At 55.4% G+C, this 20,598-nt stretch overlaps 1 protein-coding gene across 1 annotated transcript; it reads right to left on the minus strand.

Annotated features, from left to right (window-relative positions):
- Positions 1–13,641: 13,641 nt before the first annotated feature.
- EDN2 (endothelin 2) lies at positions 13,642–19,361 on the minus strand. Its single transcript, XM_043574596.1, has 5 exons — positions 19,101–19,361; positions 18,576–18,732; positions 16,986–17,108; positions 15,904–16,002; positions 13,642–14,325 (listed from the first exon to the last, which is right to left on the minus strand). The coding sequence occupies exons 1-5, from the start codon at positions 19,162–19,164 to the stop codon at positions 14,232–14,234; spliced, it is 537 nt and encodes a 178-aa protein (XP_043430531.1). The 5' UTR covers positions 19,165–19,361; the 3' UTR covers positions 13,642–14,231.
- Positions 19,362–20,598: the final 1,237 nt, after the last annotated feature.

A 20,598-nucleotide genomic window follows, 5' to 3' on the forward strand; every position in this document is an offset into this window, starting at 1 on the left:
GTACCTATGGAGATAGGGCCTTTAGGGAGGTAACTAAGGTTAAATGAGACCAAAAGGGTGAGGCCCTAATGTGATAGAATTGGTATCCTTATGGGAAGAGGGAGAGACACCCGCGATCTCTCTCTACACACGCACAGGGAAGAGGCCATGTGAGGACACAGCACAAGGCTGCTGCCCGCAAGACGGGAGGACAGGCCTCGCCAGAAACGAACTTTGAGGGCACCTTGATCTTGGCCTTCTAGCAGCCTCCAGAACTGTGAGAAAAGAAATGTCTGTTCTTTTGGCCACACTGTGTGTGGTGTTTTGCTATGGCAGCCCTAGGAGAGTAACGCGGTTGCCAACTAAACAACTTGTCGGAATCCCTGCCTCAGGCTCGGCAGCTCGGGCATGCACACCGAGGCGTTCCCTTCAACTTCATTAGGCACCAGGAAAATGCAGAATACAACCACAGTGTGAGACCGCTCCACGCCCGCAGGAAAGGCTGGAAGGAGAAAATTTGGCCCTATCAGTGCTTATTGAGAATGTGAAGCTGTCACATATGGCGCATGGAAGTGTGAAATGGGAGATCATTTCGGAACACTCTTCGCCAGAGTCTAATAAAGCTGAAAATGCGTATATCCCATGATCCAGCAATCCCACCCCTAGGTCCGTCAGGAATTCTGCTACCCCAGCAGAAATACATACAGATGGTCAGTGAGGAGCAAAAATGTTCAAAGCCACGCTATTTGTAATGGCTTCCAACCTGGAAACAGCCCAACCTCCACCAACGGTCTGACGAATAAACAAATAGTGGTCTAGTCATGCAATGGAATCCTACAGAGCACTGAAAAAGGAGAAACTCTGTTGCCATGTATCACTGATGAATGTCAAAAATACAACGTGGCCCCAAAGAGGCCAAACGCCAAAGAGAACATGCCGTACGTAAGACTTAACTTACATGAAGTTCAAGAGCAAAATATTCATACAGAGAGGTGTGCAAATCATTTATGTACAACTGCATGAATATTTGGTGGACACTTTTCTAGGGTCTACACCTAAAAGTGGATTTTTTTAAAGTTTATTTTATTTATTTGGAGAGAGAGAGAGCACGCGTGCGTGCGCACAAGTGGGGGAGGGGCAGAGAGAGGAGGAGAGAGAATCCCAAGCAGGATCCTTGCTTTCAGCGTGGAGCTTGACACAGGGCTTGATCCCATGAATGGTGAGATCACGATCTGAGCCGAAATCCAGAGTCAGATGCTTAACTGAGCCACCCAGGGGCCCCAGAAGTAGAATTACATTGGTTTCATTTCTTCTGCCGTCCTGAAGATAACCTAAGAGATCTCTGACTTCCCCTCTGGGCTAAAGTCAGAGGTCCTCAGTTTCCCTCTGTGGCTGGGGCATGGTTGCCCACCCCAGGTGCCATGGGGGCTCTAAGAGCTTCTCGAGGGAGTAGGATCAGGTCGTGGGCCCTTGGACCTACTGGCCCGGCTCCCGGCACTCATGAGTCCAAAGGTACCCAGAAAAGGGCTATTACAAGCCCAGCCTTAGCTATTCCACCAGCCAGGTGCAGGATTTGGGCAGTAGGTGAACGTCGGGTCAGATCCAGGTCAGGCAGAGGAAACAGGAACAGACAGGGCACATCCCAGGCCCAGGGTCTCCTCCGGAGGGAGGCAGGCCAGTCCCGGACCTCTGTGCCCGCCAGAGTGGGGGCTGGCCTCCTTAGCACCTGCCTGCTTTTCTCTGGGCCTCTCTTTCCTCTTCTGTCAACTTCTGCTCAGAGTTGCTTCCTCACCAGCTTGAGGATTAAAGGAGATTTGAAGATGATTATCTGGAGCCTGTGGGGCATTGTCAGCCCATTTCGCAGTCAAGGAAGCTGAAACTCAGAGAGGTTAAGGGGCTTCTCTGAGTCACACAGCATGTGAGCCCAAGTCTGTCTGGTTCTAAAGCCTGGGTTTTTCCGACTCGATGTGGCTGCCTGCCTGCCTGGGGGTTGACATGGTGTGATCTGAGGGGTGTAAGGAAAGCCAGCCCCCAAAGTCAGGCTGTGTCTTTTCCAATGCCTGAGTTTCCGCTGTTAGAGATTTATTCCTCTGGATAAATAATACCCTCTTCTGAAAGCATGCAGGAACGAGGGGCAAGAGGCACCATATCTGATATTTGGTGTGCAAATGATTGTCTGGCAGAAGTGGAGAGCAGGGGTCCTCGATGGGGCACTCCAGTCCCTTCATTCCCTTCCTCGCCTCTACCTGGGCCCTACACCATTTGATGAAGAGGGGAAACAGGTCCAGGGAAGGACACCGAATTCCTCAAACTCACATCTAGGGCCTTACCCTAGGCAGCCTCTCTTCTCTGTCAGAAGGACTCAGGCCATAGGCTGAATGGGAGAGGGCCGGCTGAGGAACCCCTCTGCCACCCCCCCCTCCTCCCCCCCCCCCCCCCCACCCCGGGGCTCTTAGCGGGGGGTGCCCTGAGGCCAGCCCCCATGATATCTGGGGTGTGCTTCTGCAGAAGGGAGAAAGGTATGGGTGCGGTCTTAGGCCCTGAGACAAGCTGTGCCTCCTGTCAACTGCTGTGCTCACACCCATACCCTCTGCCCCCCCAGCACGCACAGAGCCCCGCACCCCAACCTGACATCACTCGCGGTCCTGGGCCTCCTGCCCACCAGGGCTCCTCAGGCTGCCCAGGGACCCCCACCCGCTGTGCTTCAGGCCCACACGAGCCTCATGGCCTCTGAGACAGGGGGCCCTTTGGAGACAGGCCCTCCCGGTCCCCCGGGCACTCACAGCCCCACACCTGCTGCCCCTCTGTTTGGGGATGGGGTCCCCAGAAGTAGACTTGAACTAGGATTTGAGAGCATGGAGTCTACTTGCCTGGTGATTCGAGGAACCCATAAAGAATGTGACGTGAGTGAGAACAAGGAGGGAAGCCAATCCGGGCCAGTTACTAAGCAGCAGGTGGGGCCTGGGGCTCAGGGGACGGTGAAGAACCGGTCTCAGAATTGTCCCACCCAAGGCACCAGGGAGCCAAGGCATCTGTCCACCAGCCCAGTCCTTCGTGCTCCAAGTCTGCTCCTGAGGGCACGGCTCTGGGCACCCTCGGCAGCCCCCCCAGACCCACAGACGCTTGCTAAGTGCTATGGGGCTGTGGGCGGGTGAGGAGGGACCTTGTATATGAGAGAAGGGATCTGGGAGGAGGGGAGCCTGAAGGTCCCAGGGTCCGGAGGGCCCAAGTCCCAGCTCTGCTGCTGCTGTCTCATCTCTGAGGCTCAGTTGTTGCGTCTACAAAATGGGAATAAAAGTACTGCTTACCTCCCAAATGTGTGGTGGGAATCCGACGTGATAAGGTTTGTAAGTGGCCGGGAGTGGTGCCCGCAGCGGGTGGAGATTGATAAATGGGGCTTTTTCTTCCCTCCCCCAGGGCAAGGATCAGGCTGACTCACCAGTGTGGGGGCACCCGACAACCTGCTGTGTGTACCAAACATTGTTGCTTCTAGATCCTGTCCTCTCCCTCCCCGTCCCTCTTTATCTTGTATTTTTAAAGTCAAATAGTGACCGATATCTAAGCCATGCCAGGTTGGGGTGGGCTCTGGGGACCCAGGAATGCCCCGAGGTTGTCCTTGCCCTGGGAGTTCATAGTCCAGTCGGGAGGACACAAATATGTGGCCAGGTAGTGACACGGGCGGGCGCTTTGACAGCTAGGTAGAAGTTAGCGTCTGGGGCAAGGAGGCTGTGCAGGCAGAGTAAGGAGCCAGAGGAGCTGGGGGGTGGGGAGGGCAGAGAAATCGGTCCAGGGGCAGGAGGGAGGAGAGCAAAGAAAAGCAGGCAGGTACAGGAGCTTGTGTTTTGAGGTTCCTTGCCTGCGAAGCCCTGGGTTTCCCTTGAGTCACAGATGAGGGCATGGAGGCTGAGAGGGGCTGTGTCTTGCCCGGTTGCAGGGGCTGGCCAGGGTTCTGCCTGCTACCCCCACCCCTCAACCCCCACCTGAGCCAGCGCTGGGGGCTCCTGGGCCCAGAACAATCATCTACCTGGGTGTGGGGTGTGGATGGAGCTCAGCGGTGGGCAGCCTTGGGACTGAGCCAGGGGCTCCCTGCTCTGACTCCTCCCTCACCTTCTCTTCCTGACCCCCATATGCACTTATCCAACACTGCTGGTCCAAACCACTGACAGCTCCCTGGAGGCTGGGGGGTGGGGAGGGGTTCCTCTACTTCTGTGCTTTTTGTTCAAATTCCGTATGATTTTTGCATCTATGGTATATCCATGTTTGTTCTTTTTTTTTTTTTTAAGTTTTTTTTTTTTTCCAACGTTTATTTTTTTGGGACAGAGAGAGACAGAGCATGAACGGGGGAGGGGCAGAGAGAGAGGGAGACACAGAATCGGAAGCAGGCTCCAGGCTCTGAGCCATCAGCCCAGAGCCCGACACGGGGCTCGAACTCACGGACCGCGAGATCGTGACCCGGGCTGAAGTCGGACGCTTAACTGACTGAGCCACCCAGGCGCCCCTGTTCTTTTTTTAAAAAACAATTTTTTTTAACGTTTATTTATTTTTGAGACAGAGAGAGACAGAGCGTGAACGGGGGAGGGTCAGAGAGAGAGGGAGACACAGAATCCGAAGCAGGCTCCAGGCTCTGAGCTGTCAGCACAGAGCCCGAGGCGGGGCTCGAACCCACGGCCCGCGAGATCATGACCTGAGCCGAAGTCGGACGCTTAACCAACTGAGCCAGCCAGCCCCCCCCATGTTTGTTCTTAAAATCAATAAAGCTTATGACTTACTGGTTACTAAAACAATTAATCTGCCTGTTAATAAAACAAGATAATTAGAGTTTATACGGTGACAGTGTTCTTCTGTTTTTCCTTAGTGTGAGTGGAGTGGGGGTCCAGGCAAGGTGGGGTGGGTCCTGGAGTAAATGTCAAGGTTCACAGACCCAGAGGAGTCCAGTATTTCCATATCTAGTAATGGCCACACACATACCAAAATACCTCTAGATCTACACTCCTGTGTTCACTCGAATGCACACACTCAATCTACACTTATTGACATTCATGCACGTGTTCCTACACATGCCCAGATACACACGTGCACCTGTGTGTGTGCTTATGTCGCTCTTGTACCCACACATCGGTCATCTATCATCGTGGACTTGCACGCACATTCTACAGGCACGCATGTATCCTCATGCACGCACACATATGTAGGCACGTATCTCTGCGGCCACAATCAGGCAGACTTACACACTCAGGGGCATTCACAGCACACATATGCTTGTTTGTACATGTCAACATGCACGGGAATGTGCACACGTGTGACTTGTGCATGATGAACCTATCACATGAGACGCCAACCCAAGTGCCTGTAGACATGCAGAAATATCCCCAGCTGTGCACACGAGAATACATTTTGCACGTACGTGTCCCCTTTTGTGCACGTGCTCAAGTGCGGTCTCATATTAGCCAGGTGGGGCTTCACTGTACTGGGCTCATGACACGCTGCTTCGGAGTCATAGGGAGGGAGCCTCAGTTGCCTGGCTCCGAGGGGGGGGGAGGGTGGCCATGCTCCCCTTTTCTGCCCTCTCTGTCCTTCCTTGTCCCCAGGCTGCCACCTCCCAGGAGGAGCCCTTCTTCCACCTTGGGGATAATTAATGCGCATGGCCAGTGTGGAGCCCCTGGAGGGGACAGATTTCCTGCCAACTCCCTGGGAGGGATCTGACCAGCCTGGCAGCCGGGAGCCTGGTGCCCAGTGCCCAGAAGGGTCAGCAGCCTGCCTGGGTCTACACAGCAAGGCCTGAGCAGAGGCAAAAGCAGGATCCAGTCTTTCTAAAGAGACTAGTTTGGATCACAGTCTGACAAGGGACAAGGGACAAAGGCTCCCTGTCTGCAAAAAACCCGTAGGCTCAGGTACACATGCTTTTCGGTGAAGATGTTGTCCGTGGAAGGCCTTCCCCAAGGCACATTTGTTAGGGGAGGGCGGGGGCAGCTGAGGGAGGAGACTGGCCAGCCTCTGCTCCATCCCTAAGCTCCCTGGGGGACCAACTGAGAGGCTGGGGACTAATACTGGCCACAAGAGGACAGGCTTGCAGCCAGAGGGGATCCCAGAGACCCAGCACTGGGAAACCCTCAAGGGTCCTCTGTACCAGCTGGGGGGAGGGCGGGACATCTGAGCACTGCCAGACCCCCCCCCATCCTTCTCAGTCCAGGCGGCGAGAGGTGTATCTCTTGTGCACCAGATTCCTTGTGAAGAAATGGTTTCTGAATCAGAGCAGCCAGCGCTGGAAGGGATGTAAGGAAAAGGGCACTCATGCCCAGCGAGTGCAGGAGTGCAAATTGGAACCTCATTCTTGGCAGAACACTTAAAATATGCATGTCCTTTGACCCAGCAATTTCACGCCTAAAAATCTTTGTGGACAAATGATGTAAACAAGATATTTACCGCAGCGTGCTTATGAAAACAACACGGAGGTCGTCCAAAAGGCTTCAGCAGGTGAATAGTTAAATAAACAGCAGTCTGTTCCAGGGACCTGGTAAAATTAAGCCTGGGGTGGATCTGTGTGTGCTGGTCTGGAAAGATGCCTCTGGAGTGAGGAAAGCAGGCTGTAGAATAGGGACACTTATGTCTCCATTTGTTACTTTAAACACTTCTAAAAAGTTAGATACAAAACGTATGTCTGAGTCCATAGGAAAAGGCTACATACCTCATTCTCAGAGTGGTTACCTTGGAGTGAGAGGCAGGGAGAAGATTTAGTTTTTATTCTAGATGCTCCTATATTTTTCTTTTCTTTCTCTTTTCTTTTCTTTCTTTTCTTCTTTTCTTTTCTTTTCTTTTTTCTTTCTTTTTTTTTTTTTTTTTTGGCCACAAGCTTTTGTGTATACACTGCCTTACCATTAGATTTCTTGTTCCATTACTTAATAGATGACAGCCCTGAGGTGGTAAAGACCCACCCAAGGTTACTTATGTATGACCTTGACTGTACCTCTGATCTTGACCTCACCCAGGATCCTTCTTCTGCTGCCCAGCGGCAGGGCCTTGGCGTCACGAGGGGAGTCAGGGCTTCCTAGGTGGGGATGGGTGGAGACATGGCTTCTAGGTTGCAGGTCAATGCAATGATGCTCAGCAGGGGGGACAGGCCCACCCAGGCATGAAGAGATGTCTCCATTCCTGAAAGAGTCACTTGTGTGCCAAGATGGCAATGTTTTTTTATCACTGGATGTTCCGACAACCCTGCTGTACCGTGGGGCCTTGCTTCGCAGACCCCAGCTCAGCCACCTTCAGAAACACTGCTGGGAAATGCCACCCTTTGCTAAAAGTCCAATGGATGCCACTTCTAGTGCAGTTTTCCATGGGTGCTGACTTACACTGTCTTATTTGACTGAGAAGGTAGTATTTGGCCCAATGGCCAAAGCCACCATCTCTGAAACTAGACTCTTGGGGCAAAGGTCCCTCTCCACGGCTGCTTAATAGCTAAGTGACCTGGGAGGGGACACTCAGTCTCTTTGTCTATCTGATGACCTAATAGCACCTCCCCATGCGGTTGTTGGGGGCTAAAAAGTGCTTGGGCCAAAAAGCCCAACAACTCCAATGTCCATCAGTGGATGAATGGATAAGTCGAATGTAATTCATCCCTACAATGGAGTATCGTTCAGCCATGGAAAGGGATGAAATTCTGACACACACCTATGGCATGGGTGAATCTTGAAAACCTGATGCTGAGTAAAAGAAGGCACAAATGGTCACATAGTGTTTGATTTTATTTATGTGAAATGTCCAGGGTAGGAAGATCCACAGGGACAGAAGGCAGATCAGTAATTTCCAGAAGCTGGGGGGCGGGGGGGGGGGTGCTGGCATGTGGGGAATGACTGCTAAAGGCTATTTCTTTCTGGGGGAGATAAGAATGTTCTGGAATGAGATGGTGGTGATGGGTTGTATAACTTGGTGAATGTACTAAAACCCACTGAAGTGTACTCTTTAAAAGAGTGAGTTTTATGGTGTGTGAATTATGTCTCAATAAAAAAATATGTAGCAAAAGAGAATTAGGAATGAATATAAAATTTATGGACAAATGTAGCACACAGCACGATTTTATTGGTGGGAAATTGGACAGAGTTAAAGATACACCTATGAGGTAACACATACATTATGCTGTAGCCTTATGATGATATATTATGTAGGTATGAATAAAATCTTATTTTGGAAAACATTTAAAAATTACATAAAGTACTTAAGACAGTGCCCGATACACAGAACACCTTAGTGTGGGCTGTTATTTTATTTTATTTTTTAGTGTGTATTTTTTGTGTGTGTGAGAGAGAGATACAGGGTGCAAGTGGGGGAGGGCAGAGAGAGAGAGAGAGGGAGACACAGAATCTGAAGCAGGCTCCAGGTTCTGAGCCATCAGCACAGAGCCTGATGCAGGGCTCGAACTCAGGAACTGCAAGACGGTGACCTGAGCCAAAGTCGGACGCTTAACTGACTGAGCCACCCAGGCAGCCCTAGTGTGAGCTGTTATTAATGAGCCTATGCACCGGCCATCTCGTCCCTTGCATGGTAGATGGGAAACTAAGGCTCGGAGACAGGACGCAATGTGGCCTCACTGCCCTCCTTCTGGTCTGCTTCAGGCTACTCTGGGTACCCGTCCTGGCTCTGCCACTTTCTAGCCATAAAGCCCTGGTCCAGCCTGTCACTGACCCACTGAGACCCCCTCAGCCTCTGTCTCCTACCTGTGAGGGGAATGGTGTCCCTGGGAGGAGTCTCAGAGTGCACGGTGCTATTACAGTGCCTCTGGGACAGGGCCAAGTGGTAGATCTGGCACCAAATGGCTAGAGATTCTGGGGAGACAGGATCACAGGTTCCAGCCCCACCTGCCTGGAGCAGTGAGCCGTGCGTCCCTGGTGGTCCCACAGGGAAACTTCTGGGGGAGGCTACTGAGGCAGAGACCAGGGGTGTGGCCTTTCCTTCTGCAGGCCCCTTTTTAGTAAGCTGTCCTTGGGAAAGGAATCCCCCCTCCCTCCCTGGAGCCTTGATTTCCCCCGCTGAGCCAGCCCAGCACCGTGGTTATGACAACGTGCTCTTGGGACGCAGACTACCTGAGTCCAAATCCCACTTTCTCTGAATGCGGGATCCTGGGCAGGAAAGTTTGCCCCTCTGTGTCTCGGTTAGCTCATCGGCAAAATGGCGCTAACAGGCCCCACCTCACCGGTCCTTGTACTTGGATGAGAGTGCCTACGACCTGCTTAGCACTGGGGCTGCCACACCGGAGCCCTCAAGGCCTATTGGCTGTTACTATTACCATCATTGCAGTGTTCAGCTGTGAAGGGGTCGAAGGACACGTGTGTGCCTGGAGGCAAGGGGCTAGGCCCCCAAGCCCCTGTCTCCCAGCTCCCTGCCGGCTGTCCCCCTCGCTCTCTTCGGCACTGAGTGATCGACAGGCTGGGCCAGTGGCGGCCTGGCAGGCCTGTCCTGGCAGCTGCTCCCACAAGGCGAGGCCCTCTGAGCTTTGGAGAATTAATTAGGCCACATTCCTCTTCAGGGCTCCTGGGGCGGGCCTGCACACGGCCCCCTTCCGAGCTGCTGAGGGCTCTTGGCTCGGGTCCCTGGCAGGCGAGGCCCGCAGTCTGCTTTCCCCTGAGAGGGCTGGGAGGGCCCTGGTGAGCTGGAAGCAGTGGCTAAGGAAGGGACAACGACAAGCCGGCAGCCCAAGGCCAGCTCCTGCCCTCGCTCTCCCCTGCTTGGCCACCTTTGCTGGTTCCCATCACTCAAGTTCAAATTCCTGGCATTGGATGCCATTCCCAGCCTGGCCCCTGCTGATCAGGCCGGCTGCCTTTCTTCAGCTTCTTCCAAGCTCTGGCCAGACACACCTCATGCCCTTCCCCCCAGCCGCGATGCCCTTTCCCTCGTTCCAGCTTGTGCAAACCTTACCCCCTCTCCCCCACTACCAAACCAGCTGGAAGGGCAGTCCATAACGGATCCCACCTCCTGTCCCTTCGCTTGGCCTTGTCTGTCTTCCCTGCCAGGCTGCGAGGCCCTTGAGTGCAGCAAGTGCGGTCTGATCCAAAGGCATGAGGAACAAGTGGAGGGCATTTCAGGCACAGTCATACTCTCCTGGGACTCACTGCCTGAGGCTGTGACGCAGAGTGACCGCTGCTGTAGACCTCTCTGTCTGGAGCCCCTTCTCCCATGCCAGGTGCTCAGGCTTGACCTGGGGTTCAAGATGGCGCTATGCCTTCTGGCTTCCCCCTCTCCAGGCCTCCCTATGCCCCCTTCTTCTTGTGCTTCCCGAGAGGGAGCTCCCGAGAATAGCTCCCTTCCCTGCCGAGGCTTCACCTCTGCTGCTCCGTCCGCCTGGAACACTCTTGTCTGCTCTCCTTCACTTGACTGATTCTCTTGAGCTTGGCCTAGACGTCACCTCCTTCAGGAAGCCACCGTGGGCTCCCTCATGCCCGGAACTCTTTTCACAGTATGGATGTCCTATCAGAGAGGCAGTAAGACATAGAAGTTTAGAGCCTGAGGTTTAATCCCGGCTCAGCCATATAGTAGCAATGTGCCTTTGAGCAAGTTACTCAATTCCTCGGTTACCCCTTCTATAAAACGGGAATAATAATTGTCGAACCTGCTGCATGGGTTGCGGTAAAGAACCAAGGAATTCATATGCAGAAAGCACCTAGTGAGTGCTCAGTAAATGCTAACTATTATTATTATTATTATTTTATCTTAATACTTAATAGTATTTTTTTAAACTTTATTTTAATTTTTTTAAACGTTTAATTTTGAGAAAGAGAGTGTGCGAGCAGGGGAGGGGCAGAGAGAAGGAGATACGGAATCCGAAGCAGGCTCCAGGCTCGGGGCTATCAGCACGGAGCCGGACACGGGGCTCGAACTCACGGACCGTGAGATCATGACCTGAGCTGAAGTCGGACACTTAACCAACTAAGCCACCCCCGTGCCCCTAATAGTGGTTTTTTGGGAGGGCTCTCCTCTTGGCCTGTGGGGCCAGAAGCTGTGTCTGTCTCGCTCACAGGCGTCTCCTGAGAGGGAATTATTCATAAGTAGATGCCATTTCTGAAACCCGGCAACCTGATCTCCATTTTTAATCAGAGAGACAGAGAGAGAGAGAGAGAGAGAGAGAGACACTCATTCCTTGGGGTTCTTTCCTGAGTGAGGAGTGTGAGGAGAGGCAGCCCAAGGACAAAAGACCCAGTCTACAGCCTGGGCATATATCAGGCTGCATGGTCTTGAACATGGGACCAAACTCCCCTCTGCCTCAGCTTCTGTCTGTGCATGGTACCTGAGTAAATCTGGGTCATTCTGTGCCCCCTTCTGGCCTTTCTCTGCCTGGTGTTATAGCCAAAAGGAACATAGATTGGACTCGAAAAGCCTTGACAAAACCAGTTAAGTATTTATGGAAAAGACAGAAAAAGGCAGGAAAAGGGGAGATGTTGTCCTATAAAATCCAGACAGACTCCCCAAAATGCTGACATCTTGCTTCCCGGGGTTTCCTTTGACCTGGCAGCTGCCCCTCACAGATTTTCCCCTGCTCCTTCTGCACAGTCTCACCTTCCTCCACGCTTCTGGGGCCCCAGCTCCCCGCAATGCGGCCTAGTAGCAGGCGCAGACTAGGGGCGCACACACTTCTTGCCCTGTGGAGAGAGGTATGACCGAGGAAGGCCACAGTAGGACCCCCCAAAGTGCAGGAGGCCCTCATTCCCCAGGAATCAGGACCCGAGGGACTGCGTTGTCACCTTGCCTTTTCCTGCCTCCTGGGCCTCCTCCCCTCCCTTTAATCATCTCTGTGACTTAATCATTTGAGTTTCTGATCTCTGAACTCTGGCCAGGGCCACAGGGGCCTGTGCCAAGGGCAGGGAATGCCTGCTTCCCCGGGCCTCTGACACACCCTCGGTCAGGATCTCGTCATTCTTCTGCCAGGCTTCCATCATACCCGCCATCCTGGGGTTGCCCTACTCAGCGGCCCAGCCTGGCCACCGGCTATTGGCTTTGGGTCTCCCAGGAGGCAGGGAGCCATTTTGCATGGAATGCTGGGCTGCCAGGGAGGGAGAGTCTTCTGACATCAGGCTCTGCTGAGATTTGAGAGGTGTTCCCTGCTCCTGGGCTCCCTTACCCCAAGCCTCACCACCTAGGATGCACCGTGGACCTCCGAGGGCAGGGGGTGGGGTGGGGTGGTGAACTTGCTTCCCCATTCACTGGGCTCCAGCCACATAGGGGTCCTCCGTGGGAACCTCCTTTGTCACTCTAACTGCCATACCTTCACCTTCCCTGTTCCCTCTGTCTGGAGTTCCTTCCTGCATTTTTCTATTTATTTGAGTCTTACTCATCTTTGGAGGCTACAGGAGTAGCCCCTTTGTCCAGGATTCTTTCTCTGACCACCCCTTGTCACCCCAGCTGCCCCACCTGTGGTCCTCCAGACCTGGGGCTGTTCTGCTCATTACAAAACCCCTTTGATGACCCTGACAAGCAGTCTCTGCCTCCTATCACGCCCCGGGGGCTGAGCCCAGCAGTCTGTTCAGTGTTCCTACCTGCCCTACAAGGTTGGGACCATCGCTTCTCACTTTATAGATTGAAAAACACTGAGGCCCAGAAAGAGATTTGTTTCGGGTCACACTGCAGTGCTGATCCACGAATTCAACCAATAATATTTATGAAACGCAGACATACATTTGTACCGTAGACTCTGGGTTCAAATCCGGATACCACCACTTACTGTATGACCTTGGGCCAGTCAGTTGCCTTCTCTGTGCCTCAATTTTGTCACCTTTAAAATGGAGATAATCAAAGTACCTATGTCATGGGGCTGTTGCGAGGAGGAAATGAGTTAATACAGGTAAAGTGCCAGTATACAGTAGGATTTCACTGTGTGTCAGCATGTTATCCTTCCACGAAGGGGTCAGGGCTGGCTTCATGGACAAGGCAGGATTAGAGCAGTGTGTAAATAATTATTTTTCAACAGCCAGCTCAGGCCACCTGCCACTCCCAACACAAGCCAGCCGGGAGAAAAGGGAACAGCTTGTCACAGGAGGATTTGGCAGAAATGGAGACTGTGGGTCCAGGAACTGCCAGCAGGGGTGATCGTGGCTGCTGGCTATCCCTGGAACTCAGGTGGGCTGCTTCTTGGGCCCTGGCAGCAATCCTAGAGCCTTGGGCTTCTTCAGTCAAGGAAGTGAGCAAGGTCCAAGGAGAGGGATGAGACCGGGGTCAGGCTGTGGCTCCACCATAGCACCCATCACTGGCCACGAGGGCAGTACACAGTCTTGGGACCATCTGGCCCCAGCCCTCGCTGGACAGATTGGCTCTGGGCCTCACAACAGTTCCTGGTGACACAGGGCAGCTGGGGAAGAAGGGGCTCTTGGTATTCTCGTAGCCTCGACTCCTTCCAAACACACTCTTGGGAAAGGCCTGGCCGTAGGGACTGGCCTGCTGGGAACAGAGGAATCCTAGATGCCAAAGCCACAAATGGCTGTCCAGGCACATGACAGGCAAAAGCCTAGAGAGGGTGGGATAGCAGCCAGAAGTGCCCAGCGGGAGCTTGGGGAGTGGAATGCAGGGCTCCGGCCACCTGCCCCGGACCCCTTCCCTCTCCTTTTTGGGTCCCCCTAACTTCTAAGCAGCCCCGTCCTGCAAGGTGCCTCCCACCTCTGCTTCAGCCAAGACAAAATACCAGGGTACCATTTCATGGTTTATTACAAACACAAGTTCGCAGGTAAATAATTGAGTCTAAAAAAATACATTAAAATAAATAAGTGGAATCCTCAAAGTTCTTAGAGCAAATAAGTTATATACAGGCAGGTGAAGCAGAACAGGCCGTTCTCCCCAGGCGTGTCCCGAGGGTATGAGGGTGTGAGGACTCTGGGGAGGCAGAGTTGGAGGGGTCAGATGGGGGCCACCCAGGACACCAGCCCTTAGGTGGACCCGTCCAGCCTCCAGGGCTGGCTTGGGTCTAGGGTCCACCGCTGCGCATCGATTCTGGCTTGTAGCCAACAGGCAGGAAACCTCTCGGGACGTGGCCTCCAGGTTAGCACATTCCTCATGCGGTTCCTTCCAGCGGCGTGGTGGGGCTGGGGCCGGCGGGGGGACGTGGCTGAAGGCTTTCCCCGGGCCGTGTGAGGGCACGAGCTGCCTGGAAGGAAGTTCCCTCACTTGCACGAGGAGGCCAGAGCGTGTGCCATCCCAGCAGGTGGATTCCCCAGCTCTGGGCTGCCCCTCTCCTCCTGGCTCCACACAGGCTCCTTCCCAGCATTCCTTGGCCACCGGTGCTATCTCTTCCTCCGCCTGGAGTGTGTAGGCCTCAGTTCCCTCACTGCCACCTGTTGTCGCCTAGCAAAGTGGCTCTTGGCTGCAGAAATGTCCCTGGAATCAAGAAGGGTCAATTTAGCATCTCAGGAGATATGGACTGCCCAAGAGTTCCCTGCAAGAGACAGCAGTTGTAGGAACGGGCTCCTTTAATCATAGCTGCTCTGGGGTCAGAGGTCAGCCACAGCTGACCCTGAAAACAAAGTCTGCGCATCAAGGACAGGCCAGACCAGGCCTAGAAGCTTCCCTGCCCACGAGGACTTTGACAAAGCTGACGTCCAACATCAAATACTGCTGGAAGGACCAGAGGGCCGAGACCAGCGTATCTCCTGTGACCTGCCTTCCCACGTCCACACCTTTGCTCATGTCGCTCCTTCTAGGCTGTTTACCTTCCCTCCACCCACATTCCACCTACTGAAATTCCCATTCTTCAAGGTCCAGCTCAGGGTAGTTCAACCCAGACAAATATGGGTCCTAGCTTCCCTTTGAACCAGGATGAGGCCCTGGGAAGGACTCTGGCAGCACCCAAGTGGTCTCGTCCTGGCTCAAAGTGTCCCAGACCGGGAGCTAGGAGGCTGGCTTCAGGTCCCAGCTCTGGGAGCTCAGGCAGGTGTGTCAACCTCTCCGAGCCCCTTTCTTCGTCTGTAAAATGAAAATAGGCCTGAGCCAGTGTGAGGATGAGTGTAGGCTGGCAAAGCGAGCTGTTTGCCCACAGGAGGTGCCATATGCACTTGCAGAGTCTAAACCTTGATTTTCTTTTCATCCAAAGATACTTCCGAAGCGTATGCTGCGTCTTCCCCAACCCACCATCCTGCCCTTTCTCCTACGTTTCCTCCTCTCCACCAAGATGGGAGGCCCTGAGGGGCTGAGCTGGGCCCCAGCACCGGCCAGCTCCGAGGAGCCTCAGCGACAGAGGTCGGAATGGCTGACACCTGCAAAGCTCCCCTGGGGTGCCAGGCCCTGCTCGAGGCGCCCCACATATGTCGATTCATCTACCCTCACAACGATTCCCGAGAGATGGATCGCACTGCGGCCCCTGGAACAAAAACGGGAGCCGGAAGCACAGAAAAGTCAAATGGCAAGCTCAAGGTCACAAAGCCTTGTTGGGGACAGAGCTGGCTCAGAAGCTGCTCCGTTAGCCACCTGTCTACACAGCCAGATGTAGGGTCTCTATTCTCAAGTCAGTTTGGCTGGACGAACATTCGTGGGCACCTCCTGTGTGCCAGGCCTCGAGCTGAGCCACGCGGAGGCGGCCAGGAAGGGGATCCGGTCTGGGACAGCGGGGAGGGGACAGGCTGGGTAGTCGGCCACTCGGGGCCCAGCACGTAGGAGACGCTTCCTTGGGACACAACCTGAATGAACAGTAGAGGGCCTTTCATGGTCACAATCCCTCAACTCGCCTGAGAAAGTCCACTGCTAGGTCTGGTGGGAACAAAGGGCACAGCAGTCTAGGTCACAGGCTCTGGAACCAGCCAGATGCCACAGACCGCTGTGCCCTTGGGCAAAATGTCTTAACTTCTCTGAGCCTCAGTTCTCTCGGCTGCCCGGTGAGGACCCAGTCGTGCCTCATATGGAGAACAAGGGAAATGTGCTAAGGCATACAGGAGGTGCTCAGTCAGTGGGGGCACCGCTCACCTCAGCTGCTGGAGGAGCTCTCCTGCCGACGGCCGTGCCCTGCCAGCCTGGAACACGTCTGGAGGGGGTCCACTGCCTGGGACCACCATGGCTTCAGGCCTGAAGGAACAGCATTAGGGCCCGAGTGAGGGGCTGTCCAGGGCCCTGAGAACACCTGGCTGTAGGCCCAGCACCCTCCCTCCGCCCCAGCAGATCCATTTCTACCCCTGTGCACCTGGCCTCCTTCCCTTCCCAGGCGGGGTGGGGACTGAGGAAAACTGAGCTACCGGGAATACGTTCTTAGCCTCAGAAAGAAGCAGCTGGGTGCCCGACCTTCCCAGAATCCAGCCACCTGCAGCTGAGCACGGCCTTTTGTAGGGGAAACTGAGGCAGGGGTGGAGCCCCGGTTTGAGGTTCAGAGGAGGAGTTTCTCATAAACCATCGCGGGGATGGGAGGTTCGAGACGGGGAAGCCACTTTCTGCTTTTCCCCAAATGCTCCGAGGGGACGAGGGAGGGGACAAAGTCCCCCACCCCTTTAACAGATGGGAAAACTGAGGTGCGGAGAGCGAAGAGGTGTGGCAGAGCACCCCCGCCCGCCCCTTCCTCAGCAATTCCGTGACAACCTTGGGATGGTGCCAGGCCCTCCCGACTCCAGATGTCACTTCTCCGCGGAAACTCCAAAGCCCTCCGAGGCTCCGTCCCAAATCCAAAGCCCCGTGGACTTGGTTAGGCAGACTAAGGCTGAAAGCCCAGCTCTCCTTCTGACTAGCTGTGTGGCCTGATGAGACAAGTCCCCTCCCTTCTCTGGGCCTGGACTGCTTTAGCTGACACCGGAGGAGAATCCCTCCTGCCCCCGAGTGAGGGTGGGAGCTCTCAGAAGACCCCGGAGCTGGGGACTAGGAGGGACTTGGGGTGACTGGTTCCCCACAGAAAGGAACATGCCCCATGGGCCCAGGGCAGCCTACGGGGCCCCCAGGACCTTGTCCTCCCCCCCCCCCACCATTGTTAGCCACTCTGCTCTCCTGCTGATCTTCCAGACACCCTGCTCCCCAGGTCCAGGCTAGCAGCCACCCTGGCCTCTGCAGCCTGGGTGTGCACTTACTTGGGCCTTCGATGGCAGAAGGTGGCACAGGCGGGGTCCCTGCCACTGGAGCACTCACAGCGCTTTGGCAGGGAGCGGCGCCGGCGTCTTGGCGGATTTCCCAGGCCGTAAGGAGCTGTCTGTCTGTGGGCGGGCAGCCAGCAAGGTAGTGGTGTAGGGTGGAGAGAGAGGAGGAGAGAGGGAGAGGGAGAGAGGATGAGATAAACTACGGCCACTGGCAAGCAGAGGCCGTCCGCGGTGCATCCTGGCATGGCCACCCGTGCCACCGGGCTGGAAGCAGAAGGCTGCCAGCCCCTGACCTCGGGAAGCCTCAGTGCATTCTTCTGCCCGGGTGCCAGGTGGTCCCGGACAACGTCCCTCCCCTTTCTGGGCCTCTGCTTGCTCCCCGCCTCTGGCCCTGCTCGGTAAGACTGCCAGCATGGGGAGGATGGGGTGGAACCGTGCTCTCTCCCTAAGTTGGGAAGTGGGGCGTCCCCCCAGCCCGACCCCTCTCACGGCTAGGAACTCGAGCTGAAGGATGGAGCCTTGCTAGTCCCCCTGGAGGAGAGGAGAAAATACCATCTCACAGCAGTAAGCATGCAGGCTAAGCTGCCCTCACCTGGCCACCACCTGCCTGGAGGGGTGATAAATGTGTCTGAGCGCTTTGACCTAAAAACGGTGTATGCATGTGCTTGTGTGTGCATGTGCGTGTGTGAGATCAGGCGGGGTCGGTTTCAGATTGAAAGTCTGGCCAAGGCGGGCTGGGGGCAGGGCAGGGGCCCTGTGGCCGGTTGGACCAGCACCTTCAGGTGCCAGAGCTAATTTTAGACGATGCGGTTGGGGTTGTAATGACTCCAGGTGGACCCGGCACGCAGGGACTGGCAGGGTTCCCGCCCTGAGCAAGTGTTTGGATGCGGATTAGCTCCACACACGCTTACGTGCAGGGCTTCTCTTGCCTTTTGCAATTTGGGGAAGGGAAAAAAAAAACACAAACACACACACACACACAGAAACTTCAACTTGAAGTATGCAGTGGCCCGGAGGCAGTGCGGGTGCAGACAGAACAGACAGCACTAGGCTCCCACCCCAGCTCTGCCAGGTGACACAGGGCAGGTTTCTCGTCTTGTCACTGGGGACAACAGCACTACCTGCTTCACGGGGAGGATGAGGGATTCAGGAGCTGATAACATACGAGCAGTGCTTGGCAAAGGGCCTGGCACAGCCGAGACACGGGCACTGTCATTAATCGTATTATTCTTGGAAGATCATGCAGAGGCAGCATGGCATCCATGGGCCTGGGATGGAGCCTCTGTCTACCATTTACTACCTCCTGTGTAATCCTGGGGGAGGCACCCAACCTCTCTGAGCCTCGGTACCCTGATCTGGAGAATGGAGCCAATATTTTCCTACTGGGCTGCCGTGAGAATTCTCAGGAGCCAGCCCTGGATTACTTAGGCCTTCCCCACGTGGGCGTTGGAACGATAACCAGTAACTATTAATATTAGCTCAATGATCCCGTCTGGAGGCCCAGGGAGAGCTGCACTGTGCCAGAGATTCCCCATCCCCTGCCCCGCGTCTAGCGGCCCCGCGTGGATCCCCGCGGTAGCTCACCCGGGAGTGTTCACCCAGATGATGTCCAGGTGGCAGAAGTAGACACATTCCTTGTCGAGCCAGGAGCTGCAGGAGCAACGTCGAGGCCGCAGGTGGGAGGCTCGGGCGCGGTGTGAGGGTGCTGGTTGGTCCGGAGCAGCAGCCACCTGGCCCTTGCCTGCACGCACAGGAGGGGGACAGAGGTGGACAGGTGGGTCGGGGTGCCTGGCACAGCGGGATAGGGGGACCCGCCGGGCTCCTCCTCTTGCATAATTGAGGAAGTTGGCATTCTCATTGCTTAGGAGCTCCAGGCCAGCCAGGGGAAGCCCCAGCAGTCCTGGTGGGAAGGGCTGGTGGCTGTCCTGTGCCTGCAGCACCTCTTGACTTGCAGAGCCCCTTGAAGCGGCCACTGCTGCGGGGCCCCCACCCCTGGATGCCCCCCAGCTGGCTTGCGGGTACGGTGCCCTGGGGCAGGAGACACCTGCAAGCAGACCCAGGGTGGGGGCGGGGGGCGCTGCCGCCGCAGGTGAGGCTAGGGCGGCTCACCTTCATGCAGGGCCAGGAGCAGGGCCAGGGCGATGGAGCACCAGGCGGTGGGCATGGCGACCATAGTGGCGGTGGAGCGCACAGGCTGGACCAGAGCAGGGAGCGTGCCTGTTGCCAGCGTCTTGCTGCCAGGCAGAGCCGATAGCTCATTGCCTCAGTGCCCTGGCTGCTTCTTATAACACCAGGCACAGCCCCGCCTCTGCCCGACCAGCCCTGCCCTGCCGCATAGGAGAGCCAGGGACACCGCCTCCTCCCCAGGCGCCTGGCCCGCCCCGGCCTCCGCGGTTGGAGGGGAGGGGGGCAGGGGAGGGCGGAGGCGGGAGGGAAGGCCCCGCTCCTCCCTCTGTGCCTGGAGCACCTCCTGGAGTACCGAAGCGCCCCTGCGGCCCCCAGGGACCTCTCCCAGTCCTGCTGGGCTTCCTCAAGTTATCCCCAAAGTCCCCTTCCTCACTCTCTGTGTGGCTGTCCCATGGGTCTTGCCCAGAGCTAAGAGTTGGGGAGGGGAGGCCCATGAGCAGAACCCTCTCTCTCCTTGGAAGGCACCCTGCCGTCCTGCCTGCTTACTGCCAACAAGGCTGAGGATGCCCTTTCTATTGTGTGGGAGGGGAAAGGGGGTACTCAAGGCTGTGTGGCCTTGGGCAAGTCAGAGCCCTCTCTGGGCCTGGTTTCCTCAGTGAAGGACACAACCCACCCCTGGCCTCCGACCAGCCTAGAGCTGTCTCATCCTTACCTCACCCAGGAAGTGCCCCTCTTCCCTCCTTCCCCATCCCTCCTCCCAGGGCCTGGGGATGGGAGTTCTGGCTCCTTTTCAGGCTCCTATCGCCCCTGTGGGCACACATATAAAGCACTCCTTGAAAGGTCTCCCACCTTGGACATGGCAGGGTGCTTGGTTCACCTCGGTGGGTACTCTCTTCACAAAAGGCAAGGCAGGGGCGTCTGGGTGGCTCAGGTCATGATCTTACAGTTTGTGAGTTCGAGCCCCGTGTCAGGCTCACTGCTGTCAGCGCAGAGCCTGCTTGGGATCCTCTGTCCCCTTCTCTCTGACCCTCTGCTCACACTCTCTCTTTCAAAAATAAATCAATAAACATTAAAAAAAAAAAAAAAAAGGGGCGCCTGGGTGGCGCAGTCGGTTAAGCGTCCGACTTCAGCCAGGTCACCATCTCTCGGTCCGTGAGTTCGAGCCCCGCGTCGGGCTCTGGGCTGATGGCTCAGAGCCTGGAGCCTGTTTCCGATTCTGTGTCTCCCTCTCTCTCTGCCCCTCCCCCGTTCATGCTCTGTCTCTCTCTGTCCCAAAAATAAATAAACGTTGAAAAAAAAAAATTAAAAAAAAAAAAAAAAAAAGGCTAGGCAATGGGGGGTGTGCTCCGGGGGCGAGCATTCTGCTTCTCAGAAGCCAGGTCTTGCTGGAGACAGAGTGGGGATGCGCTGGTGCTGAGCTAAGCAGCTGGTGGAACTGGCAGTCGTCCTCTGTTCCTGGCCCGGCCTGGCTCAGAGTCCA

Source organism: Prionailurus bengalensis, chromosome C1 (genome assembly GCF_016509475.1).
Source record: "Prionailurus bengalensis isolate Pbe53 chromosome C1, Fcat_Pben_1.1_paternal_pri, whole genome shotgun sequence".
NCBI classification, from domain to species: domain Eukaryota; kingdom Metazoa; phylum Chordata; class Mammalia; order Carnivora; family Felidae; genus Prionailurus; species Prionailurus bengalensis.

Excerpts from the sequence above, each read along its gene's own strand:
- EDN2 (XM_043574596.1), bottom strand. The coding sequence starts at position 19,164 with ATGGTCGCCATGCCCACCGCCTGGTGCTCCATCGCCCTGGCCCTGCTC. Across the intron at positions 18,733-19,100 it reads GCTCCTGGCCCTGCATGAAG|GCAAGGGCCAGGTGGCTGCT; the intron begins GTGAGCCGCCCT and ends CTGTGCGTGCAG. Across the intron at positions 14,326-15,903 it reads GAGCTCCTCCAGCAGCTGAG|GGACATTTCTGCAGCCAAGA; the intron begins GTGAGCGGTGCC and ends TCTTGATTCCAG.